Source organism: Panicum hallii, chromosome 2, assembly GCF_002211085.1.
Source record: "Panicum hallii strain FIL2 chromosome 2, PHallii_v3.1, whole genome shotgun sequence".
NCBI classification, from domain to species: Eukaryota; Viridiplantae; Streptophyta; class Magnoliopsida; order Poales; family Poaceae; genus Panicum; species Panicum hallii.
Window position 1 is genome coordinate 41,994,306 of NC_038043.1, and position 19,764 is coordinate 42,014,069.

General features: G+C 51.1%; 3 protein-coding genes across 5 annotated transcripts; all 3 read right to left on the reverse strand.

Annotated features, from left to right (window-relative positions):
• Positions 1 to 520: 520 nt before the first annotated feature.
• LOC112880746 (protein EDS1L-like) lies at positions 521 to 4,099 on the reverse strand. The gene is made up of 3 exons (XM_025945499.1): positions 3,545 to 4,099; positions 1,753 to 2,517; positions 521 to 1,448 (listed from the first exon to the last, which is right to left on the reverse strand). Exons 1-3 carry the CDS (start codon positions 3,926 to 3,928, stop codon positions 732 to 734), a joined length of 1,866 nt encoding a protein of 621 aa, XP_025801284.1. The 5' UTR covers positions 3,929 to 4,099; the 3' UTR covers positions 521 to 731.
• A 144-nt stretch (positions 4,100 to 4,243) lies between these two features.
• Positions 4,244 to 9,682, reverse strand: LOC112880747 (malonyl-CoA decarboxylase, mitochondrial). 3 transcript variants are annotated; one of them, XM_025945502.1, is made up of 13 exons: positions 9,012 to 9,682; positions 8,764 to 8,908; positions 8,580 to 8,670; positions 8,231 to 8,289; positions 8,073 to 8,150; positions 7,883 to 7,966; positions 7,428 to 7,606; positions 5,960 to 6,082; positions 5,779 to 5,851; positions 5,417 to 5,502; positions 5,246 to 5,330; positions 5,047 to 5,099; positions 4,244 to 4,750 (listed from the first exon to the last, which is right to left on the reverse strand). In XM_025945502.1, the coding sequence occupies exons 1-12, from the start codon at positions 9,542 to 9,544 to the stop codon at positions 5,085 to 5,087; spliced, it is 1,551 nt and encodes a 516-aa protein (XP_025801287.1). In that variant the 5' UTR covers positions 9,545 to 9,682; the 3' UTR covers positions 4,244 to 4,750; positions 5,047 to 5,084. The 3 variants fall into 3 exon arrangements, 2 of the variants coding, with proteins under 2 accessions (XP_025801287.1, XP_025801285.1); XM_025945500.1 differs by lacking the exon at positions 4,244 to 4,750 and having other exon boundaries at positions 4,858 to 5,099; XR_003226428.1 differs by lacking the exons at positions 4,244 to 4,750; positions 5,047 to 5,099 and having other exon boundaries at positions 5,272 to 5,330; positions 5,775 to 5,851.
• A 660-nt stretch (positions 9,683 to 10,342) lies between these two features.
• On the reverse strand, positions 10,343 to 18,549 carry LOC112882063 (endoglucanase 22-like). The gene is given in 5 exon segments (XM_025947038.1): positions 10,343 to 10,726; positions 10,729 to 11,352; positions 17,070 to 17,324; positions 17,418 to 17,618; positions 17,924 to 18,549. Coding segments are annotated over 5 exon segments (1,614 nt in total). The 5' UTR covers positions 18,413 to 18,549; the 3' UTR covers positions 10,343 to 10,681.
• Positions 18,550 to 19,764: the final 1,215 nt, after the last annotated feature.

Genomic DNA, 19,764 nt, shown 5'->3' on the forward strand with positions numbered 1-19,764 from the left:
TTAACCTCCGAGAAATCATGCGCCTAGACATCGTGGGCCTAGGGAGTAGGTTGGGCTGAATGACACACTTAGCATTTATATGGGCCTTGGATTTAATTGAATCCAAATAGGCCCATTAACCAATTAAATCCAATATGCCCTACCTAGGTCACCGTGCAATCCATGTCCTTCCCATTTCCCGTTGGGGACGGTTGGGTCTACGAACGATGAGCGTGTGTTTACAATCAACGATGAATGTTTCTTAATCCAAACTACACTGATGAATGGAAGATATGAAACCTTCGAGTGCTAGCAGCTTCCATTTACATTTTGGAGACTCGGAAACCGCTTCATTTTCAACATAATATAAGACACGGTCTGCAAAATTTTGATCCTAAGTTGTCCTAAGTTCATAGCATCAATGGAAAATCATGACCTTGACGAAGTACCAATAAGCTGTCCACAATATCCCGTGTTGAATGCTGGTACATTTGCGTGACGCCCTGCAGATACATGATTCTTTCCTGGGTGACATTGTGCATTTTCACAATGAACCTGATCTCTTTGATTTATGAGTTAACTAAACAGGTTCAAAACTAAGACCATCATGGTGGTCTGCTTATTGTAAAATATACGTGCATGCAGAGCAGCATACATAATTTCCATGGATCCGGTGTGGTCTCCTGCAATATACATCTGCAGCTGTTCCCCGAAGATGAGGAACAGCTACTACCTCGTCATGAAAAATGCCCTTACAAGGACACAAGTTTGGCGATGCAGGACGCCGACCTGTGCTGCTCGGGGAGCGTCCTCCACCACGCCACAAAAGACGAGCTCCCCAGAAACACGTCCATGCCCAGACTTCCAGAACTGTGCCATCCATGCGCGTCGCTCTCGAGCTTGACCACCCTATCCCTCAGGTCCTCGAACGCCCTGCCGTCGACCATCTCGGCCTGGAGCTCCTCGACCACCGCCCAGAAGCAGGACTCGAGGCTGGACCCGGCGGGCGCGCGCTGTAGCTGCTCGTGCCACTTCTGGGTGTACTTGTACCGCCGCGGCCGCCCCTTGGAGAGATAGGAGCCGGTGTCCTCGTTCTTGGAGTGCCGGTAGTAGTTGGCGATGTCCAGCGGCTCCACCAGGCGGCGGAACAGCGTGCCCAGGCGCACCCACTCCTCACGCGCCTCGAAGCCGTCCGGCAGCTCGCGCCTCCGCAGCATCTCAATGATCTCGTCCCAGAGGCCGGCCAGCTCCAGCCTCCGCACGTTGGCGTTGAAGTCGTGCACCTCCCGTTGGAGCTTGAAGGAATCGTAGTAGCTTACGCCGCGGAGCTCGCATGTTCTTTTGTAGTCGTTTAGGGACCTGAGGGCTTCCTGGATCTTTTGGCAGCTTTCGTCAATCTTCGTTTGGTTTCTCTGCCTTTGCTTCTCCCATTGCGCAGCTGCAGAAAGACGCAGTAAAGCTTCCTTGCTCTGTGATTAAAAAAGAGAGGCTCTTTTACATTAGAAGAATACAAGTTGGGAATCTGGAAATGGAAACAGTCACTGAAGATTGCTTTTTTGAACATGACGACAATTATGAAAATAAACTTTACAAATAATTACAATTTGAGTTGGGATAGGAAATGTTTTTGTGTTGGACTACAATATAGCACATAATGAAATCCAACTTCAGTGGTTTGCAATTCCCTTACCAAGACTGACTTCACTGAGGATGAACGCATGTTCACAAGTGAAAAGATATGTGCATGGAAAAAAAATGGAAATGGTGGCTTACCAGTTCGATGTTTCCAATTGCCGCTCTGTCTGTCTGCCTCCCGGGAGCGGTTGATGAGATAGCTCCCAGGTAATCTACGCAAACTATATCCGGCATGCACTGTTTAATTGGTTCATACTGCCAGTGAGCACTTAAACTTCTAGCAGCAGCATCAAGCAATTGTTGCTGGGTGTCCAACTGAAGGCAGTAAAATAACAACTGCAGTACAGCATCTGAATTTGTGAGAACAATCAGTTGTTCATTACTTGTGAAGAAATGATACGTCCCACAGGGTCTGTAAGGGGAGAGATCAATGAAGGAAGTCAATGTTCCCAGGATTGAGCTAGTGCAGCCCATGAAAGAACAGGCCTCATAGCTGGCAATAGATAGCGTGCTTCTGAGTAAATTTTCATAGTACTCAGGTATGACAAGAGACCTCCCAGCAGGTGAGTTGTTTGGTGTCTGAGGAGACAACCAATCCAGAACAGCTTGAATTTCTTCTCTGAAGGATGCAAGTGGAGTCAGTGGTATACGTGGGACAATGTCTAGTGGAAGAAGGAAATGCAAAATACATTGCGACCAGCCCTCTCTTCTAACAGCATGGTTGAAGATATTGTCTCCAATAAGAGGAGCCCCAAAGGCCACGCAGAATGGATGTGCTTGATTAACACTTCCCTGTCTGGTGCACTTCTCAAGAAACCATATAGCAGCAAGGGTGGCTATGGAACCTCCTGATGAATGGCCTGTGAATACTATACGTTTCTCTTCAGCCACAGCTCTCGATACCTGTATTTCAAGGGGAAGTTATCTTTTGTTCGTTTAGGTGAAAAACAGAGTGAAAAGCTACATCTATCCACATCTTAGTTAACATCTCAAGATAACCAATTTTAAACAGTATAATTCTATATATTATGATACAAAAGTAATATCACTGGAATCAAGACTATGAAGGGCTGAAGGCTATGGTAATTGCCCAAAAGAAAAAGGAAGAGTGCATGAATTGCTACTCAATTTATTGTCCAAAGTAATGGAATATCATCGATCATGAAAAAAAAATCACCAGTAAGGCTGGAAGGCTGGGGCAGAAAGGTAACAATGTAATGAACCTACTTTGTAGCCCCATAACGAGTATGCCATACAAATTACCAGCAAGGATTTTTTTCTTTTACTTCCCTGAACTCTCGTGCTTTATAAGCTCAATTTAACCCGTAAATAACCACAAAGCACTGTCATGTTTTCCAGCTATACCGCCATTTTGCACAGTCTAAAAAGTATTTTCATTTCTTTTTCCAATAAAAAAGGGTGAATTGAAAACTTTGCAAAAGAAACATCAGGTCAGCAACCAGCCAAAAAAGACACTAATGGCAGCATTCACTGACCACTAGAGCACGCAAAAACAAACAAGTTGAAATCAAGCACTCCCTCCACATTTCCATGCTCTATCCCTGATCCACAATCCCACCACTTTAATTAGACAACCACGCAAAATTCAGAAAGGTCAATGCAACTGCAGCGTCCACATAATTTTAATTGGCTGAGCAGTTGAAACAAACACATACATGAACACAGTTTTGATATTCAAATACAACAGCAGCGGCAGCAAATGAACCTTCCTTGCAGCTAACACACCTTACACTCAACCGATGCATTTCAAACTATAAGAGAAAGCAAGTTTTAAAATTGATCCAAATAAATTCGTTTTCCATTACAAAGTATCCTCAGGGACGTGTCATTTTCTGTAGCAGCAACGAGATCTCGGTACAAAGAGTCACATCAAGCTACCGGGTACCAAGCCGGCGCTTGATTCACTGACCTCGGACTGGAGCGGCGATCCGTCGAGCAGGCCGCGGAAAGCGGCGAGGAAGGCGGCGTTGGCGCGCGCGGGGACGCCGCTCCCGACGGCGCGGAGCGACGGGAACAGCGCCGGGTCCACCTCCGCGTCCCCGAACGGCTGGCGGGCGCCCTCCGCGGAGGAGGGCGCGGCCCAGTCGGCGGCAGACCAGGAGGGCGCGAAGGCGAAGGCGGCGCAGGGGTAGGGATGGGACGCGTGGTGCACCTGGAAGGAACGGGCGGAGGCGGCAGGCGGGGCGGGGGAGGAGGGAGGGAAGGAGAGCTCGGCGCAGTGCGCGACGAGCAGGCGGTCGTCGTCGGACAGCGTCGCCGCGCGCTGCGGCGGCCCCGGGGTGTCCGTCGGCATTGCCGACGGAGAGGGGAGCACTGGAGCGCTTGGGGGAGGCGGGAGGCGTGAGCTGCTCTGGGCACCTGAGGCTGAGCTGAGGTCGTTGGGTTGATTTGTCGCCGATGAGCAACTGGGCGAGGGACGGGAAAAGGAAGAAAAAGGCTGGGAGGCTTGCGATGCACCTTGCGAGGCCAGTGGCTCCTGCCACAGCAGAAAACGGCTACGACAGGATGTCTATTCGTATATATCCATTGAAGATAATAATATTTTAAAATAAAATAAAAAGCAGAAATTGCAGGTAAAATAAATTGTTCCAGAATATTTTTATCTTATTTTAAAATATTTTATTTTATTCTAGAATATTTTTATCTCCAGCGGATATACGCGATGATACAGTTATTCGCACGTGCTACGAGTAGACGCCCCGCCGATAGCAGTAGCAATGGCCTAGCTCCACTCGCATGCTTGGAACTGAGAGCTTACCAAATTTGTTTTAGCCGCTGATATCAACGCCTATTCGTCTACACCATATAAGCTCTTTTGAGCTTCAGCAAAGCCTATTAAGATTTTTTGAGTTCTGCTTGTTGGCTCATCCCTTGTGTGTTGGTGTGCACGGCTCTGCTTTCAGCCGTGCAGCAAGGACTTCGCAGTACAAGCTAACAGGGGTCGATATACATGCGCAGGCTTTTGAGTTTCTTCAACTTGCACCTAAAAACAATTTCAACAGGTTATACACGTACCATATGTTAGATATACTCCCCCGGATGCTGATTGCTGAGGCTGTTCCCATGTAGCGGTCGTGCAGAGCTGCAGACACCGGTGCGAATACTGGACCGCGGCCTTGCATATTGCAATTTGCCCCGGTAGAAGCCAATTTAGTTCACCAGAGCAGACCAGTGACAAAAAAAAAGGGGTGTATGTAATATGCAGGAGACCCTGATCCCAGCTATCTAAAAAAAACGTTCTTCTTTCTCATGGTATTCTTAGGCAGTATGTAGACATAACGTGCATTATTTTCGTTATAAAACTATAAGAACTATCAACTATCATATGAATCCGCTACGCCCACAATGAGCAGAGGAAGGACAGTACACTATCATCTTCTTGATCCAAGTATCCAATGGCTGATATAATACCTTGTTGGAAACAGAATTCATGCCTAGAATATTCAGTTTCACGTATCCTTTGGCTGTCACAGGAGAATTGTCACTTGTCAGCGACAGTGAGATACAAAAGGCAACATGAAAAATGAAACAGATGTGGTAAAAACTAAAAACGGGCAGGTCACTTCTAAAATATATATATCGGTACAGATCACACGCTGGTAACAGTTACCTCAAGATACTGGGACAGGCTAGGTGAAGAATGGACAAGCCCTTTGCCCGAATATGACAGTGCATACTCTTCTATATTCTCTAATCTGTAAGTTATCATACACTTAGAACATGTTGTCCATGAAACTCATCCATACGTATTAGCATCACCTGTAGCCCAATAGAAGCATACCTGTAAAGATAATTGACCATGATACCTCCACTTTGTTGAATGCCCTTCTCTGATTGGTCAGCCATCCAGTTTATTCTCTCAATCATCTGCCAAATTAGCCAGTGTGGTTGTATGAAGCCACCAAATTACTTCAAATAGCTAATCCTCTTACAATTAGGCCCAGATTTATGAATAAAAATAGCATAAAAGGGCTTACATCAGTAAAAAACTACAGTATTATAACATGATTCTTGGAAAAATATTTGATTTTTTCCTGGCATAGGTAAACCAGACATAAGTTTCTGTTTCTAAACTCCACAAAACCACATATGCTCCACAGCATTTAAGATTTAAAACTGAATTTGTGATGCTGGCTTACTTACTGCTCCATTTTGCAAGTGAAAATTTGCTACAGCATCTAGAGCTTTTCCTCGGATTTTCTCTCTGGCAAGATACCTATACATTATAATAAAAGACTATCAACAGTTGCAATTTACATATGGCATTTCACTTACTCAGAAAATGAACTAGTGCACAAACAGAGGAAACAATGTTTTTGCATACCTTGCACACAAACGCATTAGAGGAGATTTCAGTGCAGCAGATAATTTTTCAGATTTTACCCACTGAGTTGTTTTCAGTGTATCTTGCAATAGTTCAATTCCTTGTTTCCCATGAGCTTGTTCACTGCAGTGACAGTAACAACACAGATGATCATTATGAAGCAATTTTCAGACTTTTACCCTCGTTCTATGTTTTTTTGAGTAAATTGCACCCACCATACATACAAGTATGGTCGTATCACTTTAGTCCAACAAGTTGCAAAACATGCAAATGAATAGATGAACTTGTGAAATGTGTGCATGTAGGATCACATATACACTACGAGTGTATTATGCCAAGTTGGTAACATCAAGGACTATAGCTTATTGTGTGATTGTAATGAGGTAAACATATATTGCGAATATATCTTAAAAATAATCTCATGTTTATTATGTGATTGTAATTGGCTACACATGAAACAATAATTATGCCATTAGCATTTTATCACAACTATTTTTGACAAATTATTATTCTATTCCCTCCGTTCCAAATTGTAGGTCGTTTTGGCAAATCTAGATACATAGATTTTGCTATGAATCTAGATATATATTGTGTCTACATACATAGCAAAATTTACATATCTTGATTTGTCAAAACGAACTACAATTTGGAACGGATGGATATTTTGGATGTTTTTTCACTTATAGATTATCATTACTTTGATCGAAGTATTGTGATTCCGTTCCGGATTATAGTATCCTTGTATAGATGATGGTCGTCAATTGAATAGATACCAGATGTATGTTGTTTTACATTTGGTACAAAATGTTTACATCCTATCTAAACTAAAATTTTGTATAAGATTTAACTGCTTTAAAGAATTGCATCACATGATCCTACCAACATACATTATATCTTATTAATCTTTACTCATCCTTAGCGGTTGCTCTCTTCTTGCTCAAGTTATTTGTTCAGGTTATGTCTAGCCCATTAAAACCACACCATAAATGTATAATTATTTTTTAGAGATATGATAAGACATGTTTAGCCCATTACATCACATTATTAATGAGGTATAGTCTACATGACCTCCCACCAGGATAAAATACACTTTTTGGTTTACATGTGACCGTATACACACATATATGATAACTTCAGGTATATGTTTGCACAGTTGCAACTTATTGAACCAAAGTGATACAACCATACAAGTTGGTGTATGATTGGCGCAATTTACTCTTTTTTAAATATAAAAACTCAGGAAACAGGTTTCAACTTTCAAATATATGAATCTTAGGGCAAGCTGGTTAGTTCATTTTAACTAATTAGCTTGCGTTTTTAGATATTGATCTTTAGGACAAGATAATTGCTTTATTTTTTAACAAATTAGCCTGTCCTAATTTCCATATATTGAAAATGGAGAGAGTATAAAACAAGAACAGCACTGAAAATACGTGAATTTGCAACATTATCTTGGAATGGAACATACATGGCATCATGAATCATCTTCTCTTCATCGGGAAGAAGGATGGACTCTCTGAAAGTAGAGCTAGCTCCTTCTAATGAATTCCCCTCTTGCGATTCCGTCTCTGCTAATTTTATTTGGGAGGCCAGTTTAGCACGAAGCCATTGCATGAAACCAGGGATTGGGCTCAGTGTTGCAAAAATCTGCATGAAGCATCAAAAAAGAAGTATACGATGTTTGATGTATCTGTAAACGTAGCTACAGCTTAACATGAGCTTAGTAAGTCTGGTGAATTATTTGCTATGATGAAAAAATGATTTTACAGGAAACTGTATGTACTACACTTTTAAGTGAAGCAATCAATGGACATTCATAGAAGCACAAAGCTATTTCATTTGCAGCGATCGGTACAGAATGAAAATAAGAACAAAGATGTGCATATAATAGTGATGATCAGCGATATATATTTGAAGCATTACCTGTACTGAAGGCATATCTCTTCTCAACATGTCAATCACACGCTTGAGAAGAAACTTCCCCAGATTAATACCTGATAAGCCAGGCTGGCAATATTAATAGATGATCAGTTCTAGACTTCTAGGCACCAGTTTGTGGTCATACTAGTGCCCATCAGGGAACTAAATTTGTTATCTTAGCAACTTTGTTTACCTGGGTAGATGATATTGAATAAAACAGTGCACAGGTGGCTTCAGATTCAGGAGTCGGGGGTTCATCCCACAAGACCTCCTAGTATGACATAAGAAGAACATAAGGTGTGGTGAAGTGGAATACTATTTTAGCCAAATATAGCTATGACAGTTTAATACCTGTATAGATGCAGCCATATCTTTGTGTAAAGCAACTTCGATGAAAATCAGGGGCTCCCCTAATGTTAATAAAGGAAGTAAAAGCACTCAGAGAAAGTAGCCGCACTTCAGGAAAGTCATCCAGCAAATAGCTAATCGCTGCACTTAACGTCTTAACAACTAGTACATAATTGGTGTCATACATTTCTTTCATCCTTATGGTACAAAACTAGATATGCAAATCTTGTTAGGCACACTTGCAGAGTTATTTGGAATTTGAAAGGCTAGATTCGGCTGCAGCATCAACAGTAGGCAGTAATACTCTAGAAGTGCAGCAAGCCACAATTAGCAAGTAAAGTGTCAATCTGACCTGGTATTGCTGGATGGAAGTAGCCAAAGCAGCGGCGGCCTACACCCAATCTTCTCTTCAAGTCTATCAGGTTCCTGATTGGATGCACTGCCTAAATAAATGGAGACAAAAGCATCAGATGGAACACCAAACTAACAATTCAGGATGCACCAAATCAAAAATCAACAGGGAGTCGGCCACAAACTTCATATGCCACAATCTTCTCTAGCAAGGAGGCAGGATCATCCCATGTTATCTGGTGGAGCGTCAGCGCCGCAGGGCTGAGCCAAGTCACCAGTTTCTCCTTCAAGTACGAGTCCAGGGCGCGCAGCGCTGGAGCGTTCTCCTCCCTGCGTTGCAACATTGGGATCGCCAAGGCCTTAAATCCCCAAGTTTCTCATCACAACAACAGAAAAGCATGGCAATGGCAGTGTTGATAGCAATCAATCTCACCCCAGCAAGGCCAGGAGGTCGGCGCGGAGCACGGCGAGGAGCTTGAGCCCTCCGGGCTGCGCGTTCATGGCCTCGAGGAACCCGGCGTACCGGGGCCGGAGCGCCTCCCGGAGACCCCGCTCCATCCGGTACAACGCCGCTGCAGCACCCTCCTTCCCCTCCTCCGCCTCCGCGCCATCCCCGCCTGCCGCCGCGGCGGAGGCGACGCTCATGTACTGTCTCATGAGGTCCCGGACGCGCGCGCGGGGCACGTCGTAGTCGGTGGCGAGGGAGCGGAGGACCTCGCGGCGCCCGACACGGTCGAGGGAACGGTACCCATCGGAGAAGCTGTCGAGCGTCGAGGGGGGTGGCGAGGCCGCGGAGGCGGCGGCATGGAGCCAGTGGCGGACGGAAGCCGCGGGTGGGGCGGCGGGGTCGGGGTCAGTGAGTGGAGGAGTCGGGGACAGTTGCGGCCGCGGGGAGGGGATTGCGTCCGGGTGCATGCGGGCGCGGAGGAGGACGGCGAGCGACTTCGGGGTGTGGTTCCTGGTCATGTGACGCGGTCGGGGTCGCCGCCGGAGGCGCGGCCGGAGGCGAAGGCAGGGCGGGAGGCGGCGCCGGCGGTTGCTGGGTCGCGGCTCGCGTGCGGAAGCGCGGTGCCAACTTTGCGGTTGGGTTCGGCCGGTGAGGGGTCAGCGTGTCCCCATGAGTCAATAGTCAGTACGAGCAGTTTAAAAAGGTTGTCTGGAGAGTTTGGACGGCCTGTTTTGCTCAAAGGAATTCAAAACTTTGTTTAAAATTGTACTGAAATGCGACGGCATGAAGAATAGAACGAACTCGTTCATCATTCCATAGCTAAAAAAGCAGTGACCACTGTAAACCCACAAAAACTTTCGAACTGCATTTTTATTTGCTGCCTAATAGTTGAGGGGCAAACACCTGATTAATATTTGTTTTATGAAAACTGTGTCCACTCTGGTCTTGTTATTAATGGAAATTGCATTTTGACCGAATTCTGATCCATCGACCAAAATCTGCAAGAACGAACATGGACACATGTGGTACCAAGAAGGTCCAAGATCCATTGAGAAAGCCCAGTCCAAACTATTTCAAAGAAAATCCCAAGTCCAAAAGCTGTTATGGCCCAGTGGACTGAATTCAGAATGTGCTAGGCCCAAATAAATGCAATGGATATGCAGATCAGCAGATGGTGGAGGAGCCGAGGATTCAGCAAAGCGACCGAAATAACCAATGCAAATTTCTTCAGATCACACATGGGCATGCACAAGGAACAGAGTGCATTTCCTCCACATTCAGAAACGCCTACAAAGAAAAAAAGACCAGCTCGCGAAGAAAAAAAAGACATATAGTAATATGCATGTAATTGTCTATGTGACTATGTATTTACTGTTCTCCAGTAAACATTACACTTCTTTTCAGTCCTGTGACACCTACACAAAACATACAGGTAATTTTTGCACACCTTTTTTCTCCTCCTTATTCCTCCACTATGATTCCTGTTCTTTCTTTCACTACTCAAAACTCTCTCTTTCTTTATCTTTCTCATATTAACACTTCAAAAAATTAATTTTATGGAAGCTAGTAATAATTAAGCTTATTACGAGAAAGAAAAAAGAATTTCCCCGCCTTGCACACCACCGCCGCCACCTTTTTATCTACACTCCGCCTCGTCAGCCGCCCCCCTCCGGCACCCCTCCGCCGCCGTGGCCAGGCGGTGGAGCCTGGCGAAGACGCCGACCATGGGCGCCGTGTTGTACGTGCAGGCCTCGGTCTGCATGTAGTTCCCGCGGTCGTCCCGGAACTCGTCCCGGCAGTTTGGCCCGCCGACGATGGCGCCGGCGAGCACGTTGGGGTTGGCCCGTCCCCGGCCGAACCAGTCGTCGAACCCCTGCATGCAGCCGATGAAGCGGCTGTTGGCCTTGTGCGCGACGATGGAGGCGCCGCGGTGGTGCACGCGTACCGGGTACCGGCGGCCGTAGCCGACCATGTAGCTGAGCCGCAGCGGGTTGCGGCCCAGGATGTAGTCCGCCTGCGACCGCGCCAGGGCCAGCAGCTCGTCCGGCGCCGCCGCGCCGCGCGGGCAGCGGAGGAGCCCCGGGGAGGCGGAGCCGGCGGAGAGGTAGCGGGAGTAGGCGGTGAGGAGGAAGGCGGCGCTGGAGACGTACTGGAGGTTGTTCCACTGGCGCACGTAGAGCATCCCGCCGGGGCTCCGCTCCACGTTGTCGCTGCCGTTGCCGCCGTTGAGGCCCAGGCACGCGCACAGGTAGTGCTCCGCCTTCGCCTTGTACTGCTCCAGCACCGCCCGGTGCGGCAGGGCTTGCTGGTCGCCCTCCAGCAGCAGCTGTTGTTGGATCATAGAAACGAATCAAAAAGCTTGTTCAATCTTACATTCTTAAAATTACTGCTAGGTAGGTAGGTAGGTAACTGGACACGGTCGTGACACAGAGATGCAATGCAAGACCACCACCATGCATGGGCATCACTGTCAGCGGGACGACGCAGCACGAAGGTTGCCCATGCGTGCGAACTGTATCGATTGACCAGAACGTCCAATCAACGCCGACAACGCAACCCCAACCATCGATCGATCTTTCAGTCTGATTCAGGCATTAATCGTGTTAAAAACCGAATCGAAAGGGATCAGACTCGTGAAATGCTTCAGGGTTTCAGGCTGCCAAGCCGCGTAAACTTCAATGGCATGCAGAAGGGATAACGCAGCAGCAGGCCAGCAGCACCTGCAGCAGTAGCAATCAAACAACTGCTTGCAAGAACTGCGATCCAGCTCGATAGTTCCGATCGAACAGGCGAGCCCGGTCCACGACGATCGCCATTGATTCCGGCGCAGGATGCTGTCGGTGCGGGAGGCGACGGGGCACATGCACGGTGGCCCGACTAGTCACTCGGCCGGCGCCTCTTTCCGGCGCCAATGCAGCCTCTGACTCCCCATCCTCTCATGGTGCCGCGCGCGCGGGGCCACGCGTACGAACTCTGCTCACCAACCGGTGGGGCCCTGGGGTGCGGGACTGCTGCCGTACCGGTGCGGCCAGCAGCTGCCACGTCGCTGCCCCGATTTAAAGCTCGCGATCCCGCCCCGCCAGCTTTTGGTGCAAAATGAATGCAAGTTTGGAATAATAAATGCGACATATTTTTTGATTAATTTTTACTAATACTACATCTTTTGCTAGGTTTTCTGAACCCAAAATGGATTTTTTCCCTTTGTTTTTCAAAGACTCCTAATACATAACAATATATATATATATATATATATATATATATATATATATATTACATCCATCATCAAATATAACCCAAAATATAAGACATGGGCCTTTTTTTAATCTCTGACCGACAATGAGCCTAGCCTAACACAATGGAAAGTTTATTTTACAAATATAGTATCATTTGATGGTTGGCATTTAAAGTACTTTTCTGTTATTATGATTTTGTTGCTAAGGTAAGTCAAACCGCACTTTAATTTATATTCTCCATTACTGTAGAGCTAAAGGACGGGCTTGCCAAAACTTTTTACACACACTTTTACATAATCTTTTAGCTGGGATCAACTTAGTAGTACTTGATTTAGACAAATTACTGCAATCCACCATTAGGCTATGGAACCCTAAATGCATCTAGCTACCCCTGACAGAGCCACGGAAGCTTCTTGCGAGAAATAATGCTTGGGCACACGTCAAGGCTCTGGAGACAAAAATGTGGACGTCACTACCAGTGGAGCGCGCGAAAACAAAGGTGAAAGAGAGATGGTCCGCTAGCTGTATGCCATGAACGTTCGCTCCAGGAAACTGGATATTTTGTCTCGTTTCCTTCTGGGCATCACCAGTTAATTTGTTTATGTGTGTGGGATCGTTGACACGGCAACAGAAAAGCCTACGCTAAAGAATGCTATTAGCCCAACAACCACTTTGATGGCGACATCTGCTTGGACCATCGATCCATCCATCCGTGGACGGATCGGATTAGCTACGGTTAATCGTACTGCTCCTACCAGGCATCGATCCCTAAATTAAACGCTTGCAAATGATCCTGCTAAAAAAACTTAGTTACTTGCTGTGCTGTACAAGTTGTGGAGCTAACAAATAAACTATTTCCCACGCCTCTTGTTTTGTTTCTTCACGGCATTCATTTATACACAGCATACTTTCAGCTACGTGCAGCTGTCAGAGCAACTGTGCAAGGAATGGCTCCTACATGAGCACCCAAGCAATTTCTCAGAAATATATAAGAAGAGGGGGTGAAACACGCAGCTGGTGTGTGTTTGAGCATGTTGCCGATCAAGTCCAGACTAGATATCAGCATCTCTGGTCTACGCAGATTCTTTTCAAATGCCAATGTCCAGAACACAACTTGGCCATTGGTGAAAACGTTCCAATAAACCAGCATCTGAGAAGTTTTTTCCTACATTTTTCTGATATCGCCGTACCGGAATTCAGAGGTTGGTGGATCTTAAGCATATACTGCCCATCAAGCCCAAACTAAAATGTCAACAACATCTGGTGTCAGTGTCTGGCTAGAACGCAAGTTCGCCGTGAACTGAAACCTCCCAAGAAATCAGCACTTCAAAGCTCCTTTTCCCCTACGGTTTCTACATCACGTAAAATTAGTGGTGGCTATATGGTATCTTTTCTAAAGTAGTGGACATGCAGTTACTACTTTACTAGTACCAAGCTAGCACTAGATAGCAACACGTTATTTTTTTTTATTTTGTATCTATACTTTTGTCTCGTACCTTCCAGTTTTCATCCAATCAGCACGCATGTTCCGCAGCAAGATCACACAGTATAGTTTGATTAACACACTAGTTTTTCTTTTCACCAGGAATTGGTACCTGCGATCTTTCCACTTAAACTTGTGGTGCCATGTATTCCTATTCTCTCCCATACATCGAGAACGAAGTGCTACGACCTCTCGCCACCACTGGCTGCTGCACGGCGCGCGTTCCGTGAAAGACCAGGTTGCCCGTACAGTGACTTCGCCGGAAAGCAATGCTTCTGGACTACGGAGTCTGGACCCAGCGCCAGCAGAGCGCATGGAGCGGGAGTGCCAGTGCATCACTCTCTCCCAGGTCCCCTCCACTAGCTGCTCCACTCTCCTCGAGACAGTGATGAGATGGAAAAGGCGGTCCAGGTCAGCCGTCCACGTCGGACGCCCGTCGCGGCGTGTGGAATTCCGCGCAGAGCCCCCGCCGTCGGCAACTCAACTCGGTGTCCAGCGATCGACCTAGCTCTACGCTACGCCTGTACACGCCGCGCAACCGGGGCGACTAGCGCGACGAGACTAGCACGACGCGCATGTCGTCCTCGATCGGCCGGCCCGGGCGCAGCTAGCGCCACTCCATCTACCGTGCACGTCGCGCCGAGCCCCCGCGCGGCACGTACGCGCACAAGAAGATAGAGCCATAGAGGGAGAAAGACCGAGCACAGAACTTGACGCGAAAACGGGCAGGCACGCCGAGACGACCAGACCACATCGCACGCCGCCGTCTATAAGCCATGCGCGGCCAAGTTTCGGCAGCTTCTTCCATCCGGATCCTTAGCTAGGTGACGATGCTCGAAGCGAGCCCCCACCCACCCCCATTGTATGGACGTGCCGTTTTGGCCGCCATGATCCCGGGAGTGTCTCCGGCCGCCTATTTCGGCCTCGACCGGCAGACAGCAAACAGCAGGCGCGCTAGCCGGGACGGGTAACCCTCCATCCACCGAAGGGAACAAAGCAAGTAGTGCGCGGGAGGAGGGGGGTTCCCGAATTTCTCGTGCCCGTTTTGTCCGGGCGCGGAGGAAAAACCGACCGGCCGTGTCCATCGGTGGAACAGTCTGCAGCGCAGCTCGGGCACAGCGACCTCGCCCTTGACCTTTATTGCCATCGAGGAGAAAAGACGCGTGCGTGACGACCTCGACCGGCCGGCGCCCGGCGGCTACCGCGGCGGACACGTCGACGACGCGCGCGGCCACGTGCCGCGCGGGGCCGCCCGTCGCTCGACCAACCGCAGCTCGTAGCCAGGCATAGTGGTTTACAACTTGGTGAGAGGCTGTGAGGTGTCAGCTAGCCTGGCCGTCCCGTGGTTCCTTTGGGGCTGGGCATGGCGCGCTCGATCTCTCTCTGCTCACCTCACCCCGGAAGAATTTCGCAGCTGGCATGGCGTGGGCATGTCGTCGAAGCGAAGCGCTCAAGATCGCCTTGCCTACTTCTCTCTACTAGACTACTACCATGTCCTAGAGTCCTGCGTGCACAAGTTTTCTGTTCCTATTCGTGGTCCATTGCTGTTCATCAGGGTCAGGTATTATACAAACACCACGACCATGACGTACGGCTGTGTGATCCGCGAGTGATCTACTACTGATCTGGAACGGATGTCTGGGGGGCACATGACATGTGCGTCAAGGAAAAGAGCCGGGATTCCCCAGTTGGGGCGGGGTCGCTGAGGCAGGGGGAGCTACTCGCTGCGTGCTCGTCTTGCTTCGCATCTCGCGACGTTGCTTTCGTGGTGGTTGATCATCTGTATTTGCAACCTCCCGATCCGAGCAGCTCGTGTAAAGCGAGATGATTGGGGCCTCTGACGATGTACTCCTTTTTACTGAACTTTGTCAAAAGGGATCTGTGCCATGTCTTAGAAGCTAAGTCTGCATATTCACTCCGCTGCTTCGGAGTTTAACCCGGGCACTGCGTGCTGCTAGTCTGGGTAAATAGCTGCTAGTTTGGGCACTGCGTGCTGGCTAGCCTGGCAGGGTCACTAGTCAGGTTAGCCAAGACGCCCCAGACCCAACAGCAGGGGAACCCTGACGCGGACAGGATTGAGAAAGGCCTCGTCTGAATTAGCACCCGGCCGCAGCTTTCAGCGCGAAAGGCTCCCACCCCCCTGATCAGATGCCCGGCCATGTGCCCGGCCGGCGCCGGATCAGCTAGCTGCCGCTCTGATCAGGAGCCAGGACTCAGGACGACACGCACACAGGCTTCGCCGCCAGCATCATTGCAACAGGAAGGTAGGCCAGACGATGGGGAAAGCGGGCTTGGTCCATAGCATCCGTCGGTCGACGATGCGGCGGAGCTGTTCGTTCTTGGACCCATCTCGACCCTCCCTCCCCCCGTGTCGCCATCAGGCCCAACAGTTTCCGTGGACGGGCATGGCTTCGCCTCCCTGACCCTGATCGCCGGGGCTGAGTCGGACTTGGGTGTTGTCTAAAGCGTGCGGTGTGATGCCTGAGCGGAGCCGGAGTGTGGGGATTTCTTTCGGGGGACAGGAAAGGATACCGCCATGTGGCGGCATTAACTCCCCTCGCTGCTAAGAAAGAACACCCCATCCATGATCCGTCGCCGGAACTGAGATGTGCGTGCGTGCGTGCTCGCTCGCTCAGCAGCCGCCGCGGCGGCGGCGGCGGCGGCTAACCGTGCCCTGTCGTGGTAAAAAAAGCTGCATGGATCCTCATGGGAAGTTACCTAGGAGTACCAGATCAGTCTAGGTGCTGGTTAACCTACCTAGGAGGGGCACGGTGATGAATGGGTTCTGCTCCGCACGGCCGGGTCACACTGGCGCTTGGTTGCACGGCTCACCCACCGGCACCCAACGCAATTTACTACTACTCCTCAACGCCTTTTCTAATAGCGATTCGAAACATACCCGAGTGCTCAAGGAAGAATTGTTCCGAGGGTTGCCCGGCACGAACTTAAACCTTTTTTAAAAAAAAATCTTTTGAAATTGAAAAGGAAAATTCTCTAGTCTTTTGAGGGTACCAGCGATGATTAACAATTGGAAAAGCAGGCGGGCTTGACGTAGGAGAGAGCCGTACGTCGGATCCTCTGCCTCTGCCTTTCGTGCTCCAGTTTTTCGAACGGCGTGGAAAAGCGGGGCGACAGGCCCGACCGGACACCAACCGGCGCACGCAATGACCCAATTCTACCGTCAGGCCACCGTGTCAGTGAGGAATAGTAGTAATCAGTAAAAAAAAACTAGTGAGGCGCAGGGGGATGGATGAACGCGCGCTCACAGAATGTCACGATCGATTTCAAAACAGCCGGCTCGTGATCAAAGGAAGGGATCGCGCGTACCTTGGCGGCGAGCACCTGGACGCCGGCGTACTTGACGTCCCAGCTGAACTCGGTCATGGCCCAGCCGACGCCGCCGAAGTCGTCGGCCCTGTCCGCGGCGTAGCGGAGGTACTCGGCGCGCCCCGTGGCGCGGTGCAGCCACAGCGCCGCCCACAGCAGCTCGTCGCGGTACCCGCTCACGGACGCGTAGTAGCTCCGCACCTCCGCGATGCTGCTGTCGTACGTGCCCTGGTACCGGTCGCCGAACTCGAACAGCTGCCATCGTATGTACGCCGTACAGGTACGTGTACACAGATACAGTCAGACAGAGCGTGATGAGCGCGAGCAATCCAACCAATCGACAGTCACCTGCTGGGCGTGGTGCAGGAGGAGGTGGGAGTAATGCGGGTTGGAGCGGCGGAAGACGATGGAGGCGGCGGCGAGCGCCGCGGCGGTCTCGCCGGCGAGGTCGGAGCCCGGGTTGTCCTTGTCGATGCGGTACGCCTGCCGCGACGTCGTCATGTCCTCGGGGCGCTGCCAGCAGTAGTGGTCCGTGTCGCCGTCCCCCACCTGTCAGCCACGGCGCAGGCAAAGGCACAGCTCGGGTCATGCTATGCTAGCTATTAATGGCCGCCATCATCCGTCATGGATCGCGTCCCGGCAGCGAGCAGCAGTAAATTCCAGCAGTCAGGCAGGAAGTCAATGACTGCATGTCGAGGCCTATCGGGCGGTCTTTCCCTTTCGACCGATCCATGGATCGTGCATCGAAGTGGCAAGAGAATGGTGGCGCACGCGGGCCTAGCTTGCAGCAGGTAGACGAAGGAAGGAAGGGAAAGGATAGAAGCAGCACCAGCAGGGATGGAAGCAGCAGGTACCTCTGCCCAGTAGACGAAGGGCTCGGTGTGCGCCTTGACGAAGTAGTCGGTGCCCCACTTGATGGCCTCGAGCGCGTGCCCCCACTCGCCGGCGGCTGCGACGTCGTCCCCGAACTCGATGGCGCCCCAGGAGAGCATGGTGACGGTGAAGGCCATGGGCAGGCCGAACTTGACGTGGTCGCCCGCGTCGTAGTAGCCGCCGACGAGGTCCACCCCCTGCTGCAGCCCGTCGGTGAGGCCCGAGTGGCCCCGCCACGGCACCCGCTGGTTGTGCGGCAACCGCCCCGACCGCTGCGCCTCGAAGTAGAGCAGGCTCTTGGACAGCGCCGCGCCGTAGTCCACCGCCGCCTCCTCCTCCTCTTCGACCTCCGCGGCGGCGGCGGCGGTGCTCCCGCGCCCACCGACGGAGACTGCCAGCAGCAGGAGGAGGAGGAGTAGAGCGGCGGCGCTGCGGCTATCGGGTGCCGGCCGGGCGCGGCCCCGGCTCATGGCCAGCGCCAGAGCGCGCGCGCGCCGCCCCCTCCCTCCCTCTGATTTTCCAGCGCCTGGCGCGCGCCGCGCGTACAAGTGTTTGGGACTCGGTCTCGCTGTCTCTCTTCCTTGGGCCGGGGACTCTGTTTCCCCCTCTTTCTCTCTGTCCTCTTTATTCTTGCGTTGCGTTGCGTCTCTAGGACGGATGGGCTGTCTGCGGCCGGTCAGCCACTGGCGATCTGCGCGCGCGGGGGGGTCTCTCGCGGCCTCCGCTTTCCAGGTGTGCGAGAAATGACCGGTGGGCCCCGCGCACGTACGCCACAGCGGCCGCGCATGCGGCGCACACTCCCCTGCCCGCCCCGCGACACGTACGCGCGGCCGCGGTGCGCCGGTGACAGCCCGCCCCGAAACCGCGTGTTCCGGAGCGCGAGGGAGCTCGCGCGCGTCTCGCTCTCGTCCCCCTCCGCCGGCCGGCCGGTTGGGCGCGACGAGACGAGACGGTGAAAACCGGGGGGCGGCGGCGGGTGGTTGGGCGGACGGGGGGCCGGATCGGCGGGGCGCGCGCGCTGCCCTGAGGACCTATGGGTGACCGATCGGGAGCGTCGGCTTGTTGGTGGCGCCAATGAATGCTAGTGGCGAGGATGGAATGAGCGAGGGGGTGCAGCGGGTTTGACTGGCCCAACGTACGTACCAGAGGCCACGCGGCAGGCGTCCACCCTGCCGCCCAGCTGCCGCTGCTGCCGCCGGCCGCCGCTGTGAAATTCTGGGGGACCGAGCTGCCCAGCAATTTCTCCGTGTCGGGGTGGGGAGCAGGACGGCGGGAAGTGAATCGAGTCGCGGCACGACGTTGGTCGGAGGGCCGGCGAGGGGGGCTGGACCGGCGCCCACAGCGGCAGCGGCGCAGCCGGATCCGATGAGCTTCGTTCGTGACGTCCGCCTCACGTACTCTGTATGTATCCAGTGATCAACGTCAACCTAACCTCGACAAATGGCGTATGCTGCAGGCTGCAGCTCGCGACAATGAGTATATCTGTAAATGCCTACTAGCTAGCCGCATCCCCGCGTTGAAGACGCGCGACCGAATAAGGCTCTCATCTGCAGATGCGCCGACGAGCGGAAGCGGACGAGAGGAGCGGATGGAATGGGACAGCGGCCGCTATCGCGACATGCAGCAGCCAACAGCTTTGTGCCGTGCCTGCTATGGCTAGCTAGCTTCGCCGTGCCCACATCCATTACCCGCGGAAGCGGCCGGGCTATAGCTAGCAGCAGCGACCAGCAACGCGAAGCTATCTGCACTTCTCCAGTGGTGACGTCTACGCCACCGGCCCACCGCCGCGCGCGCGCACGGACGGATACGGACTGGGCGAGCG

Bases quoted from the DNA above. Each gene is read 5' to 3' on its own strand.
- LOC112880747 (XM_025945502.1), bottom strand. From the start codon at position 9,544: ATGACCAGGAACCACACCCCGAAGTCGCTCGCCGTCCTCCTCCGCGCC. The intron at 5,852-5,959 runs GTATGCAAAAAC...TATAATGTATAG, and splicing joins CTAATGCGTTTGTGTGCAAG to GTATCTTGCCAGAGAGAAAA. The intron at 5,331-5,416 runs GTATGCTTCTAT...GATAACTTACAG, and splicing joins ATGGTCAATTATCTTTACAG to ATTAGAGAATATAGAAGAGT.
- LOC112880746 (XM_025945499.1), bottom strand. From the start codon at position 3,928: ATGCCGACGGACACCCCGGGGCCGCCGCAGCGCGCGGCGACGCTGTCC. The intron at 2,518-3,544 runs GTCAGTGAATCA...CTTGAAATACAG, and splicing joins GATCGCCGCTCCAGTCCGAG to GTATCGAGAGCTGTGGCTGA. The intron at 1,449-1,752 runs GTAAGCCACCAT...TTTTAATCACAG, and splicing joins CAATTGGAAACATCGAACTG to AGCAAGGAAGCTTTACTGCG.